This window comes from Ovis canadensis, chromosome 13 (genome assembly GCF_042477335.2).
Source record: "Ovis canadensis isolate MfBH-ARS-UI-01 breed Bighorn chromosome 13, ARS-UI_OviCan_v2, whole genome shotgun sequence".
NCBI lineage: Eukaryota > Metazoa > Chordata > Mammalia > Artiodactyla > Bovidae > Ovis > Ovis canadensis.
The window spans coordinates 41,345,807-41,370,474 of record NC_091257.1 but is presented as its reverse complement, the minus strand read 5'-3'; the positions used below and the strand labels follow the sequence as shown (position 1 = coordinate 41,370,474).

At 44.9% G+C, this 24,668-nt stretch overlaps 1 protein-coding gene across 1 annotated transcript in view; it reads right to left on the bottom strand.

Moving 5' to 3' along the window:
- GAD2 (glutamate decarboxylase 2) overlaps nucleotides 1-24,137 on the bottom strand; it is a 60,780-nt gene extending 36,643 nt beyond the window's left edge. The window contains exons 1-7 of the mRNA XM_069548855.1: nucleotides 24,068-24,137; nucleotides 23,343-23,402; nucleotides 22,989-23,138; nucleotides 21,734-21,967; nucleotides 17,089-17,179; nucleotides 16,421-16,533; nucleotides 10,913-11,028 (exon numbers count right to left, since the gene is read on the bottom strand). Coding sequence (XP_069404956.1) covers nucleotides 10,913-11,028; nucleotides 16,421-16,533; nucleotides 17,089-17,179; nucleotides 21,734-21,967; nucleotides 22,989-23,138; nucleotides 23,343-23,402; nucleotides 24,068-24,137 — 834 coding nt within the window. The remainder of the gene's footprint in view (nucleotides 1-10,912; nucleotides 11,029-16,420; nucleotides 16,534-17,088; nucleotides 17,180-21,733; nucleotides 21,968-22,988; nucleotides 23,139-23,342; nucleotides 23,403-24,067) is intronic.
- Nucleotides 24,138-24,668: the final 531 nt, after the last annotated feature.

Here is a 24,668-nt window from a genome sequence, read left to right as displayed (position 1 = left end):
TCAATCCCAAGGTTAGGAAGATCCTCTAGGAATGAAATGGCAACCCATTCTAGTATTCTTGCCTGAAAAATCCCATGGACAGAGGAGCCTGGAGGGCAATTGTCCATGGTGTTGCAAAAGAACTGGACACAACTGAAGAGTAAACAACACACAGTAATCCATGCCAATCTCACACACAAGGCATCAGAACACAGCCACAGCCTCCAGCAGCTGTGTATCGTATGGCTCCCAGACTTACATTTTGCTACTCAAATTACCTTCACGCTTTTTCAAGTCCAGTGAAATTATGTGCCCTCAAGGAAGAGAAGCTGGCCTGAAACCCAGCACTCTTTCATCCCAGTCTCATTGGAGGGGCTGTTTGTGGTGGAGACGACCATCCAGCCCAGGGTGTGATCAGGATGGAGGCATCAGTCACCGGCTTGGGCAAACAGTGCAAGTGGAAAGGCCACCCTGATGAGCAGAATCTTTGTGATTTTGATTATGGATTCTGGCTAAGAATCTGAATCATTTCAATGGCTGTAATCACTGTGCATTCTGAAGAGCAGAGAGGATCCAACCTTGCCCAGCTGTACTGCATCTGCGAGCAGCCTCCTACTATTAAATACAGGTCATTAAGCTGTCCAAAAGGAGAGCTGCTTCCTCAATTTACATCCACAAAGGGTGGCTGCCTTGAATTTTAAATGATGGCTCCAGAGTGTGTTCTCCTCCAACGTACGCTTTGGACTTCTCCGAATTCTCAAATGTGCAGCCTAGGAACTGGTAACACGCATACTTCTAGGGGGTGTGGCTAATAAGCAAGAAGAAATCACATTTATAACAGCAGCAAATACTATAAACCAATAAATGAGGTGTTGAATATAGGAGTTTTAAAAAGCCCAGTGCCGTTAAGCATAGTGATGGGAAGGAGTCCTTAGTTTATTTTACAATCTCAGGAAGACAACGTGGACAACCATTACCAAGATACCTGGGAACTAAGAAAGTTTCATTGTATTTGGAAAGAAGCATGGCTTCCCCACCAAAAAAAAAGTTCTCTCTTACGTAGTTACTGGATCCCTGGGTGACCCCCAAAGGAAGACACTCGGGGAAAACGGCACTAAGTCTATTCCTACCGGGGAGGCACAGAATGGAGGTGCCAGCTGCCCTGCTGAGCAAGCACACACACCCCCAACTAGGCCCCTCAGTGAATGAGCCTGTAAGCACTATTAAAACCCAACACAAACAGAGACTTGAAAATTCCCTGAGCAGACAAAACCAGGGTAGTCAGACAAACAAAGCTCAATTTATCTGATTTTCCAAGACAAATGAGGCTCACTTGATGGGTCGCTTTTCAAGGATGCCTCTGAAAATCATGAGACTTAAATCATTCTCCCCATTTATAGGGGCTTCCCTAGTAGCTCAGCTGGTAAAGAATCTGCCTGGAATGCAGGAGACCCCAGTTCGATTCCTGGGTCAGGAAGATCCACTGGAGAAGGGAACGGCTACCCACTCCACTATTCTTTGGGCGTCGCTGGTGGCTCAGACGGTGAAGAATCCACAGGCAATGTGAGACACCTGGGTTGGGAAGATCCCCTGGAGAAGAGAAAGGCTGCCCACTCCAGTATTCTGGCCTGGAGAATTCCATGGATGGAGGAGGGAATGGCTACCCAATCTAGTATTCTGGCCTGGAGAATTCAATAGACGGAGGAGCCTGGCAGGCTATAGTCCATGAGGTCGCAAAGAGTTGGACATGAGTAAGTGATTTTCACTTTTCACTTTCCTCCATTTATAGGTGGGAACCATGAACCAATTCCCTTTCACTTCAGAAAAGTTTAATATTGTAACCAACCGCTGCCTCCACGTTATATAAGCTGCTCTGTAACAACAATCTCTGAGCCTCGTTGCTCGTAGTTTGCAAGGTGTCTTATTGATGTGTGTACAATAAACTTTTGGGCTTCCCAAGTGACTCACTGGTAAAGAATTGCTTGCCAATGCAGAAGAGGTGGGTTCTATCCCTGGGTTGGGAAGATCCTCTGGAGAAGGAAAGGGCAATCCACTCCAGCATTCTTGCCTGGGAAATCCCATGGACTAGGAAGCCTGGTGGACTACAATCCATGGGGTCACAGAGTCCGACATGACTTAGTAGTAGCACCATAAACGTCTACTATCAGTAATTCACTGGTTTCTGGGTTTTTCTTCCTCTCCTGAACTTTGACAGCACTAAACAGCTAAATGGCACACTGAGGATAAATAAGAGATCTGATGCACTGGTCAATGAGAGGAAGTAGCCTTGTCTGGTCTTTAATGAGGAAGAATGGGGATTCTCAAGTGAGGGGCAGTTACTGAGGATAATTGATCACTGTACCGAATGCCAGACATTTAAAGGAAAAACACACACCCAAATAGGAAGCTTCAAGAGGGGGAACAAAGGCATGAAAAAGAAAGTTAGGAACCAAACACTAAGTCCACTTACATTTTCAGGAGAGGGAACAGGGAAATAGCTAAATGCTATCTACAAATAGGGGACTTTCCTGGTGACTCAGGGGTAAAGAATCCACCTGCCAATGCAGGAGACACACATCTTCTGGGTTGGGAAGATGCCAGGAGAAGGAAAAATGGCAGCCTACTCCAGGATTCTTGCCTGGGAAATCCCATGGATAGAGGAGCCTGGTGGGCTACGGCCCATGGGGTGGCAAAAGAGACATGACTTCGCACTAAACAACAACAACATCCACAAATAACCAGTGACCTAGGAGAGAAGGAACTTGAGAGGGAAAAAAAAAGAGACTACCTAGTGAGGAAGAAACAATAAGGACAGCTTAAATGACAGGATGCCCTGAGCTTGTGAGAATACCAGGAGAAACATCTTTACTCTTTGGCACCATGTTGAACAGAACCCCTTGTTGATAAACCAGAGCAGAGCACAGCATCCTGAAGGCTGAGGAGCTTGGGAAGCAGGTATCTAGAGAGAGCTTTACCTCTCAGCTGGAAGGTCTACCAGTCATCCTTGGATTTGATCCTTTTTTACCAATATAGCCTTTCAATTTGTGAGAAGAGTGAACGGGGTCTGTGTGTGTGAGTGTGTGTGTGTGTGTGTGTGTATGTGTGTGTGTGTAGGCACACAGAACAGAAGTAGATGGATTATGCATCCTTACACGTCACAGATGCCCAGCAAGGAAATCTTGAAGCCCAGCCTAGCCTATGACTGAGCTGGAATCTGCTCCTTTAGCCCTTTGTCTTGCCCTGGAGTCCCTCCTCCACGGCCAGTTAGTGAACCAGCAGCCCTTCCCTGTCCTCCTGCTACTCCACACCCCTTCCTGACCCTCCTCGTTTGCCTCCTATACCTTCTCAGACAAGCTGGTCACTCTTGATCCTGCTTCTGCTCATCAAATGGACTAAAAGAGCATCCTACTTTGGAAAGCATCTGATGGACAAAGGGGCTTGTACTGTAGGAGCCCAGAGTACAAGCTCATTGGTTTCTGATTATCACGATTTAGTGGAGGGGAGGGGATCTCCCTCCATGTTCTTAGAGACTCCGTGTGAGTCAGAGGTGACATGATCTGCATTCGAGGCATTTTCTGTGCAGCTTCCACCTTATCATTTGCACTCAAAGCTATTAAGTTACCCCACTGTGAGTCTGTGCCCTAAGTATGTTTTAAAAGAAATGAATGGCGTGTACCAGGATTGAGTAGACCCAACAGTGGTGTGTGGCTACAAATGTGAACACCAGCACCAAGCATGTATCCAGCCACATGAAAGCAATTATTTCCCTGATTTTAGGATCCTGAGAAGAGTGGAATGAAAATGTGTAATGAAAAGAGGTCATCTGCCATGGAAAGAACCGAAGTGCCCATCAATAGATGAATGGATAAAGATGTGGTACATACGTGTATAACAGAACATTAGCCATAAAAAAGAATGAAATAATGCCATTTGCAGCAACATGGATCAAACTAGAGATTATCATACTAAGTGAAGTAAGTCAGACAGACAAAGACATATGATATCCCTTTTATATGAAATCGAAAATACGACACAAGTGAAGTTATCTATGAAACAGAAACAGATGCACAGACATAGAGAAAAGCTGGGGAGGGATGGATTGGGAGCTTGGAATTGGTAGATGCAAATGATAATATATAGGAATGGATAAACAACAGGTCATACTGTATAGCACAGGGAGCTATTCAATATCCTCTGATAAACCATAATGGAAAAGGAAATGAAAAATAATGTATATATGTGTATAACTGAATTGCTTTTCTGTACAGCAGAAATTAACACAACAACTATATAACTGCAAATCAACTATACTTCAATTTAAAAAATTAAAGAAAGAAAAAAGAAAGCTGTTCCTTGAGATAAAACAACCTGTCTCTAGTTAGGCAAGTTACTCTCCCATTGAGTCATCATTTGTTGGGCTGCAAGGATGAATTCTTACCTTGAGAGTTGGTGTGAGAAGCATAGCTATTGAATGGGAAGGGCCCACAGGTCGCCCAGCATTGATAGATGGTCACAAAATTGTGGTCCTTCCAATTCTCCAGTCTATCACCTAATGTAATACCACCATCAGATACCCTGAGTAACTTGAGCAGAATTTCGAAACCTTCAAACAAAACTAATGTCAATTCACTTTACGTTATAAAATAAGCATATGCCAAATTGGAGCATGTGAAAAAAACAAAAACAAAAACTCTCCAAATCATACAAGCAACAACAGAGAATCCAAACTGTCTTAAAGCTGGGATTCCTTGAGTATTCCTTGAGTGTTTTGGGGAAAATTGAAAGTGTTAGTCACTCAGTCATATCTGACTCTTTTTGACCCCATGGACTGTACCCCTCCAGGATCCTCTGTCTTGGAATTCTCCAGACAAGAATACTAGAGTGAGTTGCCATTCCCTTCTCCAGGGTGTCTTCCCAACCCTGGGATTGAACCGAGGTGTCCCACATTGCAGGCAGAGTCTTTATCATCTAAGCCACCAGGGAAACGTTTTGGGGGAGGTGCCATTATCCATCTTGAGAAAATAACTGACCCCCAGATATGCCCTCACCTTGCCCTCCAGAGGCGCTCAGCTCTCTACCTATGGGGACACCAGCGGGTAGCTGGTTACAAGAGCAATGTTGGTTGACATTGGTGGAGTGTTTACTAAAGGCCAGGCACTGTATTAGCCCATCTCGTCTTCCCAACAACTACATGAACTGGATGTTGTAATCTTCATTTTACAGATGAGGAAGAAATGAGCTAAGTAATCTCCTGGGAGGGGCAGAGTAGGCCCTGTCATCATTTCTAGTCTACCCCAAAGCTTATGAGCTTTATCCACTAACCTGAAGAAAAACAGGTCTATCCAGTGACTCGACCTGGCACTTGGAGCAAGGGAGAGTCACCCATCAGATGAGGAATGTGACTCAGAGGCACCGGGAGGGGTGACCATCCTCTTCTCCTCTCTGACAGTGCAATGCTGGCTCCTTGAGAGCCAACACTGGGTCTGTTCTGTTCACTGGCTGTCTCCCCAGTGCCTGGCATCCAGCAGCATGGAGTGAGTAGAGGAAGGAATAAAGGAAACATCTCAGTGCCCAGTGGCTGGATTTCTGCTTTTCTGCCTCATTCCTCACCTCCTATTGCAGTGAAAATGCCCCCATGAGAGGCAACACTTGGATTTTACAGTCATTTACATGATGGACAGGGAAGCCTGGCATGCTGCAGTCCATGGGGTCGCAAAGAGTCGGACATGATTCAGTGACTCAACTGAACTGACGTGACTTTCAGGTTCTTTCTGAAGAGGAGGTTTTGATGGGATTGGGTAGAGAAGATGGCACAGGGGTGACAAGGACCCTATGAAGAAAAGGAGGGAGGAACACAGAGGTGGAGTAGGGGATGCCGAGAGTGAGCTGAATTTGGTTCACTTGTTCACTTACTGAAAGATCAGTCAGTGTTTCTGTCTAATGAGGAGCATAACATGGGGGCTTTTTCCAAGCTGCCCAGGTCACCATTCATTTTTTGTTTTTGCTTTTATATTTCCCCAATTCTTTATTTTCTAGAACTTATCATTACTTTTGTTAGAGGATTTACATCATTATAAGATCAAAAGAATAAGTTGTTAAGGAAGATATGAATAGTTCGTTATCAACAAGAAGTTGTTATAGCCTTGTTATTCATATACATTGAATAATTTAGAATTATATTCTTTCTAAAATTTAAATTGAATTTTACAAAGTCAAATAATTACTTCAATACACCGTTCATTTTTTAACACAAAAGACATCTATTGTCATTGAAACCCTCTCAAAAAGTATTGCTATCTGAAAATCATCTTTCTAAAGCAATTATGAGAATCGTCACCCCCATGGAAGTGGACTGAGGTCATGAGGGGTCTCAGCAGAACACCAGTGATGATTCCAGGAGATGCAGACCCGCCCTAGACCTGGCATGTGACAAGTGGAGTGAGTTAGTTATGGTGATTTATCTGAAAGATCTCAGCGTCTGCTGTGATTATAAGAAACATTTTTCCTAGATGTGATTATGCTGCTTCATTGAAGCTATTTCTGGAAGAGCTTGTGTCACATGAGGAAATAAGAGGAATTTGGATTAAGCTCATGGTTGGGGCTTTCAAAAGATTTAGAGAGAGAGAGAGATGAATTACCAAGCTGTGATCTTAGCTTCCCTCTAAACCTGCTTTCAAGAAAGGACCTAAAATTCATCAGGTTAATTTTTTCTGGGCTCTCTGTCACTGAGTTTGATGAGATTCCAGCAAAGGATGAATACTGAACCAGATAATCTTTAAGATCATTTCCAATTTCGTGATTCTATATTTCAGAGAAAAATAATCTTGGAACTCCTAACTCATAACTTAACACTATCTCATTTCAACTCAGTGATTTATCACCATACTATTCGTTTGCTTTAATCTTAGGCGAATTTCAAGAACAGTTTGTTTTGAACAAACAAAACCAGCTTGCCCTCCTCATCAGCTAGGGAAAGTTCTAGTCTGTTTTTGTGGCCAGAGAAGTGATGGGTAGCTTTGTGGAACGTGGCAGAGAGGGAGTGGAGTGTCTTCTAGAAACCAACAGATGACCCTCTGCCTTCTGAACATGTGAAGTTTCTCTCTGGATGCTGGAGGATGGCAGTTTCTCAACACCATTTTCATCTCTATGGCACTAACCATGTCCAGTTATCAACTCCCTGCTCAGAATAGAAGAAAGGACAGTAACCAGCTCAGTTCAATAGGTCAGGAAATTATATTAACATCAGAATAACCAACATGAAGAAAACAGGATTTGAGGAAAGCTGCTTCCAGTGAATGTAGAACAGCCAGCTAGTGTGGCTCTCTGGTCAGCCAGCCTAGGAGCAGAAAGCACAGTGCTAGAATTGTTAGAAAACTGAGGTGCTAGTACTCTTGCCTGGAAAATCCCATGGATGGAGGAGCCTGGTAGGCTGCATGGGGTCGCGAAGAGTCGTACATGACTGAGCGACTTCACTTTCACTTTTCACTTTCATGCATTGGAGAAGGAAATGGCAACCCATTCCAGTGTTCTTGCCTGGAGAATCCCAGGGATGGGGGAGCCTGGTGGGCTGCCGTCTCTGGGGTCGCAGAGTCGGACACGACTGAAGTGACTTAGCAGTAGCAGTAGAGCAGATACTGCCATTGCCTGAGTGTGAAAGCTTGGGAAAAATATCTTCCATCTCTGAGGCCTGACTTCTTCATACATAAAACAAGCTGGTGGTGGTTTTTTTCAAGTTACCTAATATTTATGTGGAGCTTCCTACATCCCATTGGGATTCCCTGGTAGCTCAGACAGTAAAGTGTCTGCCCGCAATGAGGGAAACCTGGGTTCGATCCCTGGGTCGGGAAGATCCCCTGGAGAAGGAAATGGCAACCCACTCTAGTACTCTTGCCTAGAAAATTCCATGGATGGAGGAGCCTGGTAGGCTATAGTCCATGGGGTCGCAAAGAGTAGGACATGACTGAGCGACTTCACTTCCTACCTCCCAGGCACTGATGTAAGTGTTTTTTAAGACTCTCATTCCATTCTCCCAACGTCCTGTGACTTGGGAATTCTCTAGGAGCATAACAAGAGACAATAATGGAGGCAGTTCATGCCTCAGCCACTGGCCACTCCTTTCCCCACCTGACCCACACAGCACCCCACCCCACGCCCCCTCCAGTCTCCTTGCAGGTCAAGGGATTCAGGAAAGAAACCTAAATGCAGAGATGGAAACTAGCTTGTGGAAAGGGTATGCTGAGACCCGATTTGATAATTTTCTTTCTTCAGCCTGTGAAGGTCTATTTCTGGAGCTGGTGGAGACCGTGATTGCAAAATCCATTAAGATTAAGGAAAGATCCGGCATGGCCTGAAGTTGGAAGGAGCAGTACAAAAGGATGAATGGGATGGAATGGCCCTGAGGTCTGGAGCCCAGAGGCAGCTAGACATGGGGGTTATGCTACCACTTAACTTGAAGCTTCAAGGGCAGGACTCACTTTTAAGGGCTCATATGTCCAGAATGTCAAAGTGTTATTCTCTCAGTTGGGTCCGACTCTTGCCAGGCTCCTCTATCCATGGAATTCTCCAGGCAAGAATACTGGAATGGGTAGCCATTCCCTTCTCCAGGGGATCTTCCCAAGTGAGGGATCGAACCCAGGTCTCCTGCCTTGTAGGCAGACTCTTTACCATCTGAGCATGAGTTTGAGCAAACTCTGAGAGACAGTGAAGGACAGGAAGCCTGGCTTGCTGCAGTTATGGGGTCACAAAGAGTCAGACACAACTTAGCAACTGAACAACAACAAATGTCTAGAACGGTTTGGATCAAGTGCTCCAGGAAACACTGGAGTTCTTTAAATCAAGCTCTAAAACTCCCTTCCAGCCCAACCTATGGGTATCATGAAAGATATTCTAGTCTGGGGAGGGACAGAGAAGAAACAGTTTAGCATCGCCTCATGTTAAGAAAAAAGCTCTTGGTGGAAATCTGACTTGGGAAGGTATAAAATGTTAAAGCAGTCGATGAGCTGTAGTTTATAAAACTCTGTTGTATTTTTTAAGCTAGTTTCTACACTGATGGTTTGGGCAGGGCCCTCACTGCTCTGGGAGTCAGGAAATTTATTTAATCCTGGCTCTATCTCTCTAGCTAACTACACCCTCTTCATTAAAAAAAAAAAAAAAAAAAATCCTGAGAACAAGCCCTGTTCTGCCTGGCCCACAAGGTTGCTCTTGAATTAAATGAACATGTGTCTATTGGAGGTTAGAAATGGTCAATAACAATCAGATATACGGTCTTGCACGTTAGAAGAATAGCTTATCTGTCAAAATAATTATTGAGTTAGAGACAATTGGTAATTTAGGTTCCTAATTTTCAAATCTTGCTCCATAATTATAGGCACAGATAGGAATACCAGAAGGAGGTGAAGAATTGAATGGCTGTTGTAGAATCATTTCTTTCTAAATCACCTTTTTTTTCCTTGGAAAATGGAGAAGAGCGAGATCCCAAGTTGGCAATGTCAAGGAACTAAGGTATATTCAATTATCCTCAGATCACATGACTGAACTTTCTGAGCAACATTAAATGAACTTACATCCAACCTGAGCCCAAGAAACTCCTGCAGAAACCAGAGAGCACCATGAACATGCTGACAGGTCAACCTCATTCCAGATGTGGAAACAGCAAGGAAACCCAAAGAGGAAGATGCCAGTATAAGATCACCTGGGTGTTTCGAGCCTGAGAATACAGTAACATGTAACTACTGAGGGATCCAAATCCACTGTAGGGAAATAGTCACTGGAAGACAAATGCATTCTGGTTTTCTACCCTTGGAGAAGCTGAGAAATGAGAGCTATGTCATGGTGGGGAATCAGGCTTTGTGGGCTGAGTACTGTGCACAGTCATCTCCACAAAGAAGACCATACCCTAATCCCTTAAATCTGTGAACATGTAACCTTACGCGGCAATGGGGACTTTGAAGACGAGATTAAATGAAGGATCTTGAGATGAAAGATTATCCTGTGTTATCAAAGTATAATCACAAGAGGAAGAGGAAAACAAGAGAGTCAGAGCTAGAGATGGAGCTGGAGTGATGGCAGCAGAGGCTGGGGTTGGGGGCGGGGGATCTGAAGATAGCTGTTGCCGCTTTTGAAGACGGAAGAAGCGGCCGTGACCCAAGGCAGGCAGGGAGCCTCTGGAAATTGTAAAGGCAAGGAAATGAATTCTCTCCTACAGTCTTCAGAAGGAACGCAGCCTTCCTGACCCACTACAGATTTCTGGCCTCCAGAACTGTAAGATACCCATGTGGTTTTAAGCCACACAATTTGTGGTAATTTGTTCCAGCAGCAATAGGAAAAGAAAACATCAGGTGATTTCAGGCTGTCCTCTTCTCTGCTAAATTTGATGCCAATAAGTTGAGGAAGGGCATTCAACATGCTAAAACATGACTGAAAGCAAGATGCTAAGGATAATGTATTAAAATCAATCATGAATTTCCTTTAATTCCATTTTTAGTGGAGTGGTTATGAATTGTATTCACTCGCTTCCAAGGAACCAAGAGGGTAGAATATCTGATCAGAATTTTCTAACAGAAAGCCTGTATCAACAGGATACTTGGCAGTTTTGAATTCTGTACTGCACAGCATTGATGATCCATATGAGTTCACGGCTACTTTGCCCTCTCTCCTCTTCCTGTTTCCCCAACACATAACCTTATTACAAAGTAGGGAGTATAGGACTGGTGGTTGAAAGCAAACTGCTTTTACTTTGAGCATCTTTCTGAATTGCAAAGAGAAAGGAGCTCCCCGCACTGCACCACCCACCTGATCTCTCCCCTTCGTCCTCTCCCAAGAAGCATCTTCTGGAAAGAGGAAAACGTGGGGTAAAGTATTTCCAAATACCACTCCTTCAACCCAGGTTTTACGGAATATAACCTTAAACTTGGAAAGGACGTCGAACACCTACATGCTCAGACGTGAAGGCAATGAGCCTGGGGACGCCAGCCATCCCTTTCTCCTTGACTTCCGGGAACATCTTAAAGCGCGCAATCAGCATGGCGTACATGTTGGATATAGCGCCACCTAGAGGGAAGAGCAACAACAGTTACCTTTTCTAGTCATGGTTAACATGTCACAAGCAAGCAATATTAATTCCACTGACGCCATCTATGGGGTCGCACAGAGTCGGACACGACTGAAGCGACTTAGCAGCAGCAGCAGCAGCAGAGTCCTCTTTCAGAGAAGGCAATGGCAAGCCACTCCAGTACTCTTGCCTAGAAAATCTCATGGACGGAGGAGCTTGGTAGGCTGCAGTCCATAGGGTCACTACTAGTCAGACACGACTGAGCGACTTCACTTTTACTTTTCACTTTCACGCAATGGAGAAGGAAATGGCAACCCACTCCAGCCAGTGTTCTTGCCTGGAGAATCCCAGGGACGGCGGAGCCTGGTGGGCTGCCATCTACGGGGTCGCACAGAGTCGGACACGACTGAAGCTACTTAGCATTAGCAGCAGCAGAGTCCTCTTTGGACACGGAAGAAAATCGTCTTACTGGCTTGTGCTTTGAATTGAATCCTCAGACTCAAAGGCATTAGCTGAGAGGGCCCAAAGGAGGATTCGACCCAAACCTAGCATGGATTCCAGCCCTCTACATCCACGTCTGTCTCTGGGGACTTGGGGTTGGCAGGACGGGGCACGAACTGCAGTGGACTCTGCTCTTACTAAGAGCCGTTTGAAAAGGCTTTTAATAACTTAAAAAGTTGACTTCCTTCTCGGCTTAAGAGTAAGTCATTCAGCATTAGATCTGTGAAAATCCTATGTATGTCCTCATGGAGAAGACATTTCATTTCAGCTCATGCAGTGCCTTCTATCTGAGCTGAAAAAGATCAGTTGCTATTAATATCGTGGACTGTTAACAATCCTTATAGAATGATAAACATCCAAGCCCATCTCATCATACTTATCTGTTAATTCCCCTCAGATGGCTCTTCCCTCTTAATGACATCATTGCAATATAATTTTAATGGCTACAATTTCATAATTAGGAAGACACACAAGGGGAATGTTAAATCCATGTTGAACTACTTTTCATGTGCCATCCTAAGACTGTCAAGGATTTCATACCATAGAATTAGTGTCTCATAAGTAGAGTTTCATTTGACAAGCAAAGAAAAGTGAGCTTCTCCCCAGGATTGTTGGATAGTTTAGGATTTTTGTTAACCAGATAGAAGACAGGAAGTTGTGAAAGCAAATGAATATGCTGATGTGGGAGCTGTGAGAACACGATGAGGAGTGAAACACAATGACCCTCCTCCCCAACCCAAAGGGGGTCGCCAGGGCTCTGGCATCATGTGAGTTCTCTCAGTTCTTTTCCCTTCTGGTGGCTGTGGAGCAGGAGGGTTCTCTGTACCAAGCTGGATGGCCCAGGTGCGGTGATGATCTCTGCCTAGTGAGCACTGGGGTCCGACACAAGCAGGCAACCTGGCACACAGCAGGCATCACCCAGAGCCTGGCTCTATCTCAGTCAGAACGAGGGCAATTCCTACTGCTTCTGGACCCTAGAGACATGGGATAAATAGAATCCAGGTCAGGCCGGCTCTGAGCTGACACCTTGCCTAAAAGGCTGACTGGGCAGGATGCCGGGCATGGGACCAGCTTTCAGGCTGGACAGTTCCATGTGATGGGGCTTTCCTGGGCATCCCTACCCTCTACCCACCAGATGTCATGAGCACTACCTACTCCCCACTCCCAAATAAATTGTGACCACCAAAAATATCTCTGGACATTACCAAATGTCCCCTGGGGACAAAATCACTCCCCACTAAGAATTGCTGCCCTCATTATTTTCAGAGAGGCTGGGAAGAAAGGAGGGAGGAAGATAAAGGAAAGAAAAAGGGAGAAAAAGGACACAAAGAAAGTAGGCCTCCCAGGACAATGATCCAGGGAGCAGCTTCCCACTCTTCATCTCACAGCTCAGTCATTCTCCATTTAAAGGTTTGGCAGCCCAGGAGGGATGAAGAGGCTTCTGGGTCTCTGGACAGAGCAGACTACACTGTGTAACACAGGCAAGAGGAGAGATGCAGAAGCCCTATGTGCTCTTATTTCCCAGAAGTTTTCCACAAAAGGATGCAACAACAAGCCCCAAACATTCTGAGAATCCTGTTAGACAGGAACAGGTTTGTGACTACACCTTCTCCCCCTTGGCCCTTCAGGACATGCTGAGCAGTGGTGTTCTCCAGTCCCCTTTGACTCCCAGGTGAAGGTGACATCCCATAAACAGATTTCTTCTGAAAGTCTCTGAGAAATGGAGTATTTCCTGCCATGTCCATAAACAAGGATATCACAATCATCAGTGACTGTAGCCCTCCAATGTGAGCCGGTGAGCCTCAAGGGCACTCAGGAAGGAAAAGAATACCTGTGATCTGTGATCTGCCCCAAGGAAGGTCAGGATATGAAAATCCAGGATACTGGCCTCAGATGACTGATGCATATGAAAGGAATGATTTCAGTGAGTCCAAACTCTTGTATCTTCCCATTCATAAAAAAGCACTAAATTCCTTAATTTGGAATAGCTGGCTTCCTTTAATTAACAATCACCTTTGGACATTCAGACTACCAGCCCTTATTCACTGCAAAACTTCTGTAGACCCTGGCTCCTCCCTTCAACTCCTCAAAGGAGGGTTACTTTGAGATGCTGCCTCCTAGGCTTAAGTCCTAAAAATTTCCACCAAAGAAAATGTTTAGGCTCAACCATTAGGCTGCACATATTTTTTTTCGGTCCTCCTCAAAGAACTTTCCATAGCATGACCCCACTGGATGTTATAGATGGAGGTGTAGAAAACCTTGGCTGAGCTGAGTATTCAAGCCATGGACCTAACTCTCCATGCCTAGTCCCAGGCAATGGGACTATCAGATCTCAGGCACATAGATGTATGATTTCCCCTATGTTCACCCCTTAAATCATAGGCCCTTTCTCCCAGGAATAAGGCTGGATGCTACCCAGAAAGTCATCTATTAGCAACTGAGGATGCTATGATCCATTTCCTCTCTGTAATGCATTATAGAAAGCAGAGCAGAAACAGGTTGCTCATGACATTTTCTTCAGTTCCCTCCTGATTTTCCAGTGTCTTCCTTACTCTGTAGCCTGGCATTTTTGGCTTCTGTATTGGGAACCCAGAGCTCATGGATCTTCAGGATTCAAGGAAGGAGCCTCAGGATCGAACTTAAGTCTTCTCTATCTGATCATTCCCCATCATCGATGGGGGTGGCAGCCCTTAGTCCATACCTGGCTTAGCAGAATTGCCAAAGAGGAGTCTTTCTCTGGGTGTGTATTTTCTGGGACAGGCGTGTTCCAAGACCAGCCAGGTAGGTTAGGCCGGGTCCAACTCCACTTAGTCAACTTTTCCAGGTCCATGGGAGCAGCTGTTCTCTCCCCATTACTGCGAACCATGAACGTGGAGCCCAAGGAGCTCCTGGCTCCCTGGGGACAGCTCAGTCACACAGCCACTCGTACAAGAGTAGGCGGAACAAAGGTGGGAACAACATTCATCTCTGAACTTCACCTAGTTCCTCATGAAAAACACCGTAAAACATCAGTTCCAGTTAATGCTAACAAACTTCCCTCAGTCGGGGATGGTTTTCCAAGGGCACTAAATACTAAGCTCTCTACAAATTGAAACTAGCCTAAACTTTTCATCACAGCTGGTGTACAATGATTTTTTTTTTAAGGCAAATTTTCCCTTTCATTTAACTAACACATTTTCCTTCAGCCCCTGAAAACATATGCTATCTCTTTACAAACAGAAAATGAAATAGCTGATCTGAGCTTGTAGATAAAGTTGCTGAATTTAAGAGTTGGCCTCGAGGCCACTGTTACTCATCATCATGTCTTTTCTGTCTTTTCATTTCATTTTCTCTCTCCTTTGTGATCCCCCTGCCTTTGCAGATTTGCTAAAGAGGAATCATGACTTAGCCTTTGCTCTCCCTGACACGATGGCAGACGTAGCTCTGGCCTCCCCAGCAGGGCCAGTCTCCAGGTACCAAGCTCCAGGGCCAGTGACGCCCATTCTGATGAGCCCCCCCCGCCCCTGCTGCTGAGGAGGTGACGGTCTGTACGCCAGGTTTCTTTTCCACAGGTCAGTGGCTCTCTCTCTTCTCACTGCCTTCCTAGCTTTTAGTTCTCTGCATCAAACCAAGGTCACACACACAGACCTGGAAACCCAAAGCAGGACTTTCTGTCCCATGCTGACTATCGTGGCTGGAAGAAGTATACATAATGGAGCTTAGAATGCAATGGCTGGTGATAAAAAGGCAGAGTGGGAAGGACTAAATGACATCATTAAAAAAAAAAAAAAAGAATGGGAAACCTCTGAAAGAAATCATCACCGTTTTCTTTTAATGCTAAGAAACTGTCTTCCAGGCACTTTCTGTCCTACTTGAAAACTGTATGAATCAGCTTCCCTGCTTGTTCCTTGAAAGGGACGGCCTGTTATTTTCCTTCAATCAGAGAATGCTTTATTCAGTGAGGGTACCCTTCTCCTTTCACTGATGCTTGGGAAAGTACAATACCTTATTCCCTAATTCACTTATTAGGAATCTTTATTCCTTTGTTCCACACAATCCATGCATCCTGTATGTAGGATCACGGTAGAAGTACTGGGTTAATATCATTGTTGATTATCCTCTTTCTAAACACACACAAAAAATAATATTCAAGCATGGGGTAGTTGACTTGGATGCATGGTCAGTGGTCACATGTACTTAATCTCAATCTCCAGGATCTAATTCCTGATGATCTGAGGTGGAGCTGACATAATAATAATAGAAATAAAGTGTACAATAAATGTAATGTGCTTGAATCATCCCCAAACCATCCCCCATGAAGGGTGCATGGAAAAATTGTCCTCCACAAAACTGGTCCCTGGTGCCAAAAAGGCTGGACCTCTGGTCTATTTAACCTAAGCAGAAACACAGGCTATATATTTAATAATTCCTATGTTCATACTAAGGTGAAAGCTGAGGACCGAAGAATTGATGTTTTTGACCTGTGGTGTTGGAGAAGACTCTTGAGAGTCCCTTGGACTGCAAGGAGATCAAAGCAGTCCATCATAAAGGAAATCAATCCTGAATATTCATTGGAAGGACTGATGCTGAAGCTGAAGCTGAAGCTCCAATAATTTGGCAACCTGATGTGAAGAACCGACTTATTAGAAAAGACCCTAATGCTGGGAAACATTGAAGGCAGGAGGAGAAGGGGACGACAGAGGATGAGATGGTTGGATGACATCACCAACTCAATGGTCATGAGTTTGAGCAAGCTCTGGGAGTTCGTGATGGACAGGGAAGCCTGGCTTGCTGCAGTCCACGGGGTCACAAAGAGTCGGACACGACTGAGTGACTGAACTAAACTGATCTTCATAATAAAGCATGACAAACCAGAAAAAAGATATGAAGAAAGATTAAAATATCATATACCAGGAGAAAATATCCCATCGCCAGAGCCCCCAGGCCAGCCAATGATTTCTCTCATTTTCTTTAGCGTGACATATTCCAAAAGCACAAATACTGGAGCAATTTCATAGGTGAACCTGAAACATAGTAATGGCCACATTTTATGTCTGTCACTCAAAGGAATGATTCATCATTACAATATCTACAGAACAATTTCCTTGTTCAAACCCTGCTTTCACAAATGTTACAATTATAGCGTTAAGCAGACCAAAACAGGTTTGCTCTGTTTCCTACATTCATAAGTCAAGAGCTTCAGTGATTGGCTTCATGCACAAGGGTCATTTATCATAGTGAATAAATACATTGCAGGCTAACATTATAACACTATCTAAAAGACAACATCTAGTACCATTTCTCTCTCATATTACATGGAATAATACATCCAGTATGCCCCCAAAGTGTATTTTTATGTTTAAAACATGATGCATAACTTTGATTGCGTGAAAAAGAGATCAGGACTATTTTCTTTTAAGCAAGAGTGAATACCCATACTCTTCTGAAGTTTGTCTCACTATTTTAGGGGCTACTTTAAAAAAAAGAGATTTCTTTTTTTACATAAGAGGTAGAATAAATATTATGAAATGTCATTAATAATTATCCTGGATTACACAAGAACATATTTAGCTACTTACATGTTAGTGTTTGCTGTTGATGTCAGCCAGTCTGCTGCTAATCCAACCATATCCAGTCCGGTAGAAAGTTGATTGAAATACCTTGGATGCCCTGAATTAGATGGAACACCAGAATCAGGGTGAGTCCAGTGAAAATGAATGCCTCTGAAATCCATGATTTCTCTAGATGAAGAATCTTGAAAGAGCCTTCAGTAATATGAAATCCATACTCAGAAACCCATCTCGCACACACACACACACACACACGCACACACAGTCAGCAAAGGAGCATTTCCTTTAACAAGACAGACTGGTGTTGTGATATTTCTTAAAATACATGCTAAAAATCTTTCTTTAACCATACGCTATAAAAAGATAATAAATGTGGTTTGCAGTGTGGATACTGGTTTATTTTCTAGCATTCTTTCAATATATTTGTAGATTCAAATGCTGGGGCAATCCCAAGCTACTCAAAAATAGGCCACTTCTTGTTTACACTTGTGCTGCTAAAAAACCCTTTTCCATTAAATTGTGCTGGGAATCAGTCATATACGATGACATCTGCCAGGCATGCCAACATCCATATAATATCAGTGACAAATGGCTGATGATCAGAGAAGACAAGGCAAAAATGAGAAAATAGGACACTCTACTGAGTGATTTACCCTGAATTCAAAAGGCAATGACTGTCTAAAGCTGGTATGAACAAATGTAATTCTTCTCTATTCTTTTCTGTCCAAATATTTGATTCTACACAACAGAGCTCCTTCATAGTTGCAATTAAAAATAAAGCTAAATACAGACAACATCTCTGTTTTGTCCCCAAGATACATGAAGGTATATTCAACAGGATTGATCAGTCCCTCAGTCAGGCTTATCTAATTAACTTCTGGATTTCTCTAAAACTCTCTAAAGGGGTTGACACCCCAACACTCCTGTGGCTATTATTTAAAATGTGATTGTAAAGATCTCATTAGACTTCCATTTCCCTGTCCTGCTCCACATAAGCCTACCTATAAATCTATGATGTTGTTTTGCAGCCAAAATCCTGCAAGATTAACAATTCTGGAAACAGCTTCTTATTAAAACACGTGCGCCACTTACTGGACACCTGTCTGAAGCCTGGGGATGTGACAGACTCTCAGGCCAGCCTGGACAAAACAAGATAAAGGTAGGCAATGGGGAGAGCAGAGACAAAAGTCAACACAACCTTATCTCCGGGACCAGGGACTGCTCTCTTATCAGCCTCCAGCATGTGGCTACTAGATGAGTAGATGCTGAGAAGAGCTGGGAAAGAGCACATTTTAAAGAGACTGGGCAGCTCTCACTTATTCTCCGAATGGCATTGTTTTACATCCCTATGGCCTTGCAGGGTGCCCTTTGAGCTTTTTGCTCTTTCCCAGGCTCTCTGACGCTGCTCCCATCAGTCTACGGGTCCACAGAAAGGGAAAAAGCCTTCCTGGCTGTGGCTGCCGCTGCTGTCTGCAGCAGCCCTCCACCCCTCTCTGCCTCACTGACTCCCTATTTCATTAGCACTCACAGCTGAAATCATAGCCCTCGTCTCCCTCTCAGTGCCCCTCCATTCCTCTTTCCCTAAGCCATTTCCTTGAAATGAGAAAATTAATAAGGATCAGCAAATCTAGCCATTAATCGACTCTCTCAACTCCTATGCATTTTCTGGATGAATCTGGTATCTCTCATCTCACACCAAGTCTATGGTAGGAAAACCTTTGCATAAAACTGAGTGGGATCCCAAGACCTATGTCGTGCCCCAGGTTATCAGAAGGTCAATTCAGCCTGATGACTCCCTCTGGGAAACTATGGTAAGAAGTGCGATGCTGCAATTGCTTGGCTTCCTTCTTGTGTCAAATTTTGACCTTGGTCTATTTCACCAAAATCTCTCCAGCCTCAAAATTTGCATTCACTGATAATGATGTGGAAATACGCAGGGAGATAGTTTTGACAGATCAGAACAAAATGTCCCCTTGGTTGCTGGCTTCCTGTGAATAGGCTGCTGACAAATTCAGGTAGGGTTCCCTGAGACCTGTCTGCCTGCTGTCGGAGTCACCCTGGCATCCAGCTGCTGCTGCTGCTGCCCCAACCTGGTCCTGTGCTGCGAGTCAGCACCCTGCGAAGGAGTCGGATGGCCATGAGCTGCCGCCTCGGAGAGCGAGTTTGAAACTAGGCGCTGTTTGTGCCACTGGACCACTCCCCACAGATCAGCAAGTGAGCCAAGAAGGGTGCACAGACTGCGAATAGCCAGCCAGCCCCAGGCAGCTCTGACCCTGGTGTCCACAGTCTATTGGGAAGGGGGCCCAAGTTGGTCCAGACTATTCTCTCTAGACCAGCAACACACACTCAAGGACGGCTCATTTACTCACACTTCAATCCCTTTGTCTCATGATTGGGTTCATGAATCCCTTCACTCCTCAGCCGCCAACACTAACGCCAAACCTGATGACCCCAGCAAAGTCTAATTATTTCAGAATTTTATCATTCTCCACACTTTTCCATGTTCTATTCCAATATTTCTTACAGAGGTAATTTTAACAATGCATAAAGATTTCCCCACCTCCCCTCTCTTCTCTCCAAGCCTGGAGTCCAAGTGGAAATTAGGTTATGGACTCTCAGTAGTAACATGCTTTTATATAGGAATCTCCCAAGGAACATTAACACATCTAATGGGAGTGGTGACAGAAACTATTTCAAAGTACTACTTGTCAAATACAAGTTACACAGAAAACCTATAAACTTGCCAGTCAAAAAGGAAGGTGGCAGCTGTTAATTATTTGAAATGTTATTGGGGATGGGAGGAAGGGCCAGAAGACTATATATGTTATAAATAATGTTGTACTGAATTAATATTGATATGCCTTGGTCAGAAATTCAACTTAATCATATTTTTTCTGACCTTTAAAAAAACATATTAGAGCTACACTGACCAACAGTTTCGCAAGCATTATGGCAAAATCTAAGTATTGAATTGGCCCATCTTTTCCCAACACTAAATGGAACATTGACAGAACTATTGTCTTCATTGACCTGCAATTGTCATTATCTTTACTCTTTAAATTGCATTTCAGACTCCATCAGCTTTTAAGGACGAAGATATGAAAACACTTTTATAGATTCTTTTTGGCTTGGTAGCAATAAAAATAATAGGTAGTAAATTACTGTGAGTGTATTTAAATGTTAGGTTGGGGAGTAGGTCAAACAAAAATGAACTAAAAACATTGCTCAGGCTTGCACCTACAAATATACAAAAAAACTGGAAGGAAAAAAAATCTTTAATGCCTAGTATATACCTCATGTGGATTCTCTGTCAATATAGTTGAGAATGAAATCTAAGATGCTTTAAAAAAAGCATCTTCCATAGACTGAGTTTGATAGAAATCCTCAAGTTAAATTCTTTCTCCTATGTACTTAATTCTAAGTCTATAGTTTCACAAAAGTGGAAAATAATAGTATAGGAAATCAGTTTCCCAAAGTTTCTATGCATATCTATCCTGTCAATGAAAAGAACTCACAAAAACAAAAATATAGCAAAACAAAGGGCTAAAAGTCACACAAGAAACATTCTTAAAATTTGTTTTTGATTAGAATTGTACTGATAAGTCATGTAATTCTAAATATGCTGAGAAAAGGATCATGTTTCTAGAGTAATTAATGTTTTATGATACTTTACATATTTATTTGTTAGCAAATCTTTCTAAGGCTACAAATCAGTTTAGATCCACAAGGTCTTCCTTCCCTTCCAAATTCATTCATGCTTATTTTTATTGCTTTAATGACGTGCATGGCCACCATGTATCAGGATGATTAGAGGCAAAGCAGAAAAGGCAGGGGTAATCGTGACCTGGGGAGACGAATAGCTGACTTTGTGTAGCTAGAATGAAAGCTTAGAATGCATTCACATATATGTTACACCTGGGGCTAAAAAATGGATAGAGTATAGAGAATACTATTTTAAAAAACACACAAAATACACTAAAAGTATTGTCCCTAAGGATATCTGATTCCCCTCTATCCTTTTTTCCCTTTATCTTCTATACAGAGTGGTTAGGAAGCATATTCATCCTTGTATAACATGGCTGAATTGTTAAGCTAGTTTGCATTGTGTTTTCTTTTGTGTACATTTCTTCAAAAATAGAGAAAAGCCAGAGTTCAGATCTGAAGTCTTAGTCTTCTGAAACAATGCCAAAATACTACCCTTCTGCTTCAGCCATTACACAGATGGTTTGTTCAATTTCTATTCATTTCTATGCCAATGAAATACCAGCACTGACCTGGTATTTGGGCTTTTGTTTGGATCATGCCTTTTACGCTTTCATTTCTAGATTCTCTTTTTTTCTTTCTCTATAGGAGAGTCACTTCTACTGGCCTCTACTGACAAATGGTTGCTTCTACTCAGTGGATAATTTCCGTGGCCAAATAGTGTGATGTAAAATCTGATGATTTATACTTAGGTAACATTTCTGACTTCAAAACAATGAACAATAACAGTAAAGGGTGCTTTTGACATTAATCATTCTAATCACGACTTTTTAAATGATGAAAATAATGTTGTAAATTTGAAATTATCAACTCCATAAAAGAAAACATTTTCCTAGAAAAAATAAAAATCATAAAAGAAAAAAGAGCTTTATTATTTCTGATCAGACAATACCTGTTTTAATTGCATATTTTAGAGTTGTTTGGCAATGCATCAAAATTTCCTCCAAATTTTGTGGTTGGTCTGCCAATTCCCAATTATATTCTTGAAGAAGCTCATTAGGGTAATGAAAATCAATCACTTTGGTTGATCTATCAAAACTCTTCACCACATACTGAAGCAAAATGTCCACAACCTCTTGCAGAAACGCCAAAGTGGGCCTTTCTCCGTCACACGCTGGCAGCAGGTCTAAGAACAAAATCAAAATGCCACGTTTTAATTTTACAATGAAAATATCCAGGAAAGGTCTTCATCTGACACTTTCTCTCTGAACTGAGATTTTATGTTAAAAAAAATCTTCTGGAAAAGCAGAGCATCTTCTTTAAACGGGAGGTATTTTTCAAAAATGAAGGAATGAAAAAAATACGATTTCTTTCCTTATCCCAAATTTTCTTGCATTTCAGTTCATAACCAATTTGCTTCCTTTTCCTATCTTTTTTTTTTTTTTTTAAAGAAAATATACTTCCATTCATCTGTTTCGTCCGGGTTCTCACTAAACGGTATTTCTCAGTAAGTCATCTTAAACGATCACTTCAAGTCAGGAATGTCTGAGGAATGCTTTTGGGTAAATCGGGCAAAACGGCTCATAAGATTTTGGTTATCACTTGGCTTATTATTATCCTATGGCATCACAGGATCTCTGGCTTATTAACTAAGGCCCGCTGTTTCCTAAGTCAGCGTGTCTCTGTGTGTGTGTGGTGTGTGTGTGTGCGCGCGCGCGCTCGCACACTGGGTGTGCAAGAACGAGAGTGAAACTGCGCGCAGGTTTCCTGTCAATCTTTTTCCAGAAACCACAGCTACAAATCACTCTTGCGATCTGAAGACCTAGAAAGTCTAAGCTATTTTGAACAAGAAACCACATCTCACCCGAGGCCTCGGGCGCACGGAGAATAGGACCTGGAGCTAAGTGTGCGCCGGGGCGCCTCGGCCACCCGGAGACCCGAGGCCGGCGCTGGGCGCAGAGCGCCCGCAGTCCGGGAGCCCGCTTGGAACCACGGAGCCCAGCGCCACGCTGAGGCCCGGGTCTGGGTCTGACCGAGAGGGCAGGCCCAGCGTTTCTCGAGGTCTGCTGGAGTGTCTCCTAAGGTCTGCTTTTGCCCTGCACCTCGACGTCCCGGCTCAGGCTCCCGGCGCCGAGTCCCTCCTGGCCACGGTGGCCGCGGCAGGGCGAGGGGCAGAAGCTCCCGGGACCCCGGCGAGGCGCCCTTACCTGTTGCGTGTAGAAATGCATAGTTGACCTCCGCTTTGGGGCAGCTGCAGGGTTTCTGGTTGCAGGAGCAGGCGGCCTTGCGGGAGGTGGCCCGCGGGGGCTGGCTCCCGCCGCTCTCCGCCGGCTTCTCGGCGTCTCCATAGAGCAGGGCTGGGCAAGGACAAGGAGCGCGGACCTCGGTCGGCGGCCCGCCGGCCCGGCTCCCAGCCCCCGACCCCCATCCCCGGTCCCCAAATCAAGAATATCCGACCCCTCATGGGATGCGGAGGTGAGAGGGTGGCTTTGACTTCCTCGGGCTTCGCGGTGCCTGGCCATGTCCGCCTCCCTCCCTCGGGCACCCGCGCAGGCACTCACCGCACAGTTTGTTTCCGATGCCGCCCGTGAACTTCTGGGCCACCTGACACCAGGCCCTGGCTGCAAGGAAAGACAGGTGGGAGGACAGCGAGGCAGAAAGAAAACAGCAGACACACGTGTGAAATTTCGTTCTTTGTGAACGTCAATAAACCCGGGCTCCGGGAAAAGCTGCCTGCCTGGCGCCCGCACAGCGAGCAGGTGCCAGAGGCGGCGGGAGCCTGGCGGCCCGGCTCGACCCTTGGCTGTTTCCTCAGAAGCGGCCCACACTGTGGCCCTTTGCACTTGCCTTTCAGGTACCACTCGGTTAGGACAAAGTCTCCTTCTTGCCTCGCTTGGGCGAGTTTTCCTCGACACCCGAGGCCGCCCATTTCCTCGCACGCTCTCCTTTCAGATCAACAATTCTCTCCCCTTTCCAATTTTCCTTTTCCCCACCCTCTCTCTCTCCAGACACTAAGACCGTGGCAGAATCCCAGGCCCAGGAATTCGGTGTCGAGGAGACACGGCCTTGTTTAGAGGCTCTCCCAGATTTCAGCGGAAAGAACCAGACGGTCCCTGGGCATCTTCCCAGGGGATAAGAGTCTGTTGGGTCATCAAGGACCCACCCCGAGGGCAGGGCTAAGCGTCCGAAGTTTCCTGTTGCAGGTGGGAAAACCTTCAATCTTCCCCAGCCCCTCAAACCCAGTCCGCCCGCAAAGCTCTCCGCCTGCAGGTCCCGTTTCTCCTACCTGTGCCGGGGTTCTCGGGATCCCCCGAGCCATCTTCAGATCCGAAGGACCAAAAGCCCGGAGATGCCATCAGCGCTGCGATACTGGAGCAAGACGCCTCTGAGTGCAAACTGCCGGCGAGCTGCCTGCCCTCCGCTCCGCCCTGCGCGCGCGCGTGCGTGCGTTTGTGTGTGTTTGTGTGTGTGAGTGTGTGTGGCGGTAGGAGGAACACCGCGCGGGGTCTGGAGAGGCCGCACGACAGAGGGTGGGTGTCACACAGGGGCAGGAAACGTGCGTGTCCGTGTGCGCGCGTGTGTGTTGGGATTAGAGCTCAGCGAAGTGGCAAAGCTCTGAAAGCTTCGGGGAGTGAATAGAGGAGAGGATTGAAGGGTCCTTACCGCCGGGAGATGGGAAAGCGACCGAGCACTCGAGCGATTTTGAGGGAGAGGGAGCCCAGCCGGGACGCACGAGGGGGCGGAGGAGGGAAAAACGGGAGGGAGAGAGCTGAATCGTCCGAGGGCGAGGCAGACAGTGCGCCCGTGCAGGAGTCAGCGTGAGCGGGTGGGAGGTGAGCAGGCGATCCCTGGGGAGCGTGCGGCGCGAGGATGCTGGCGACCCCGGG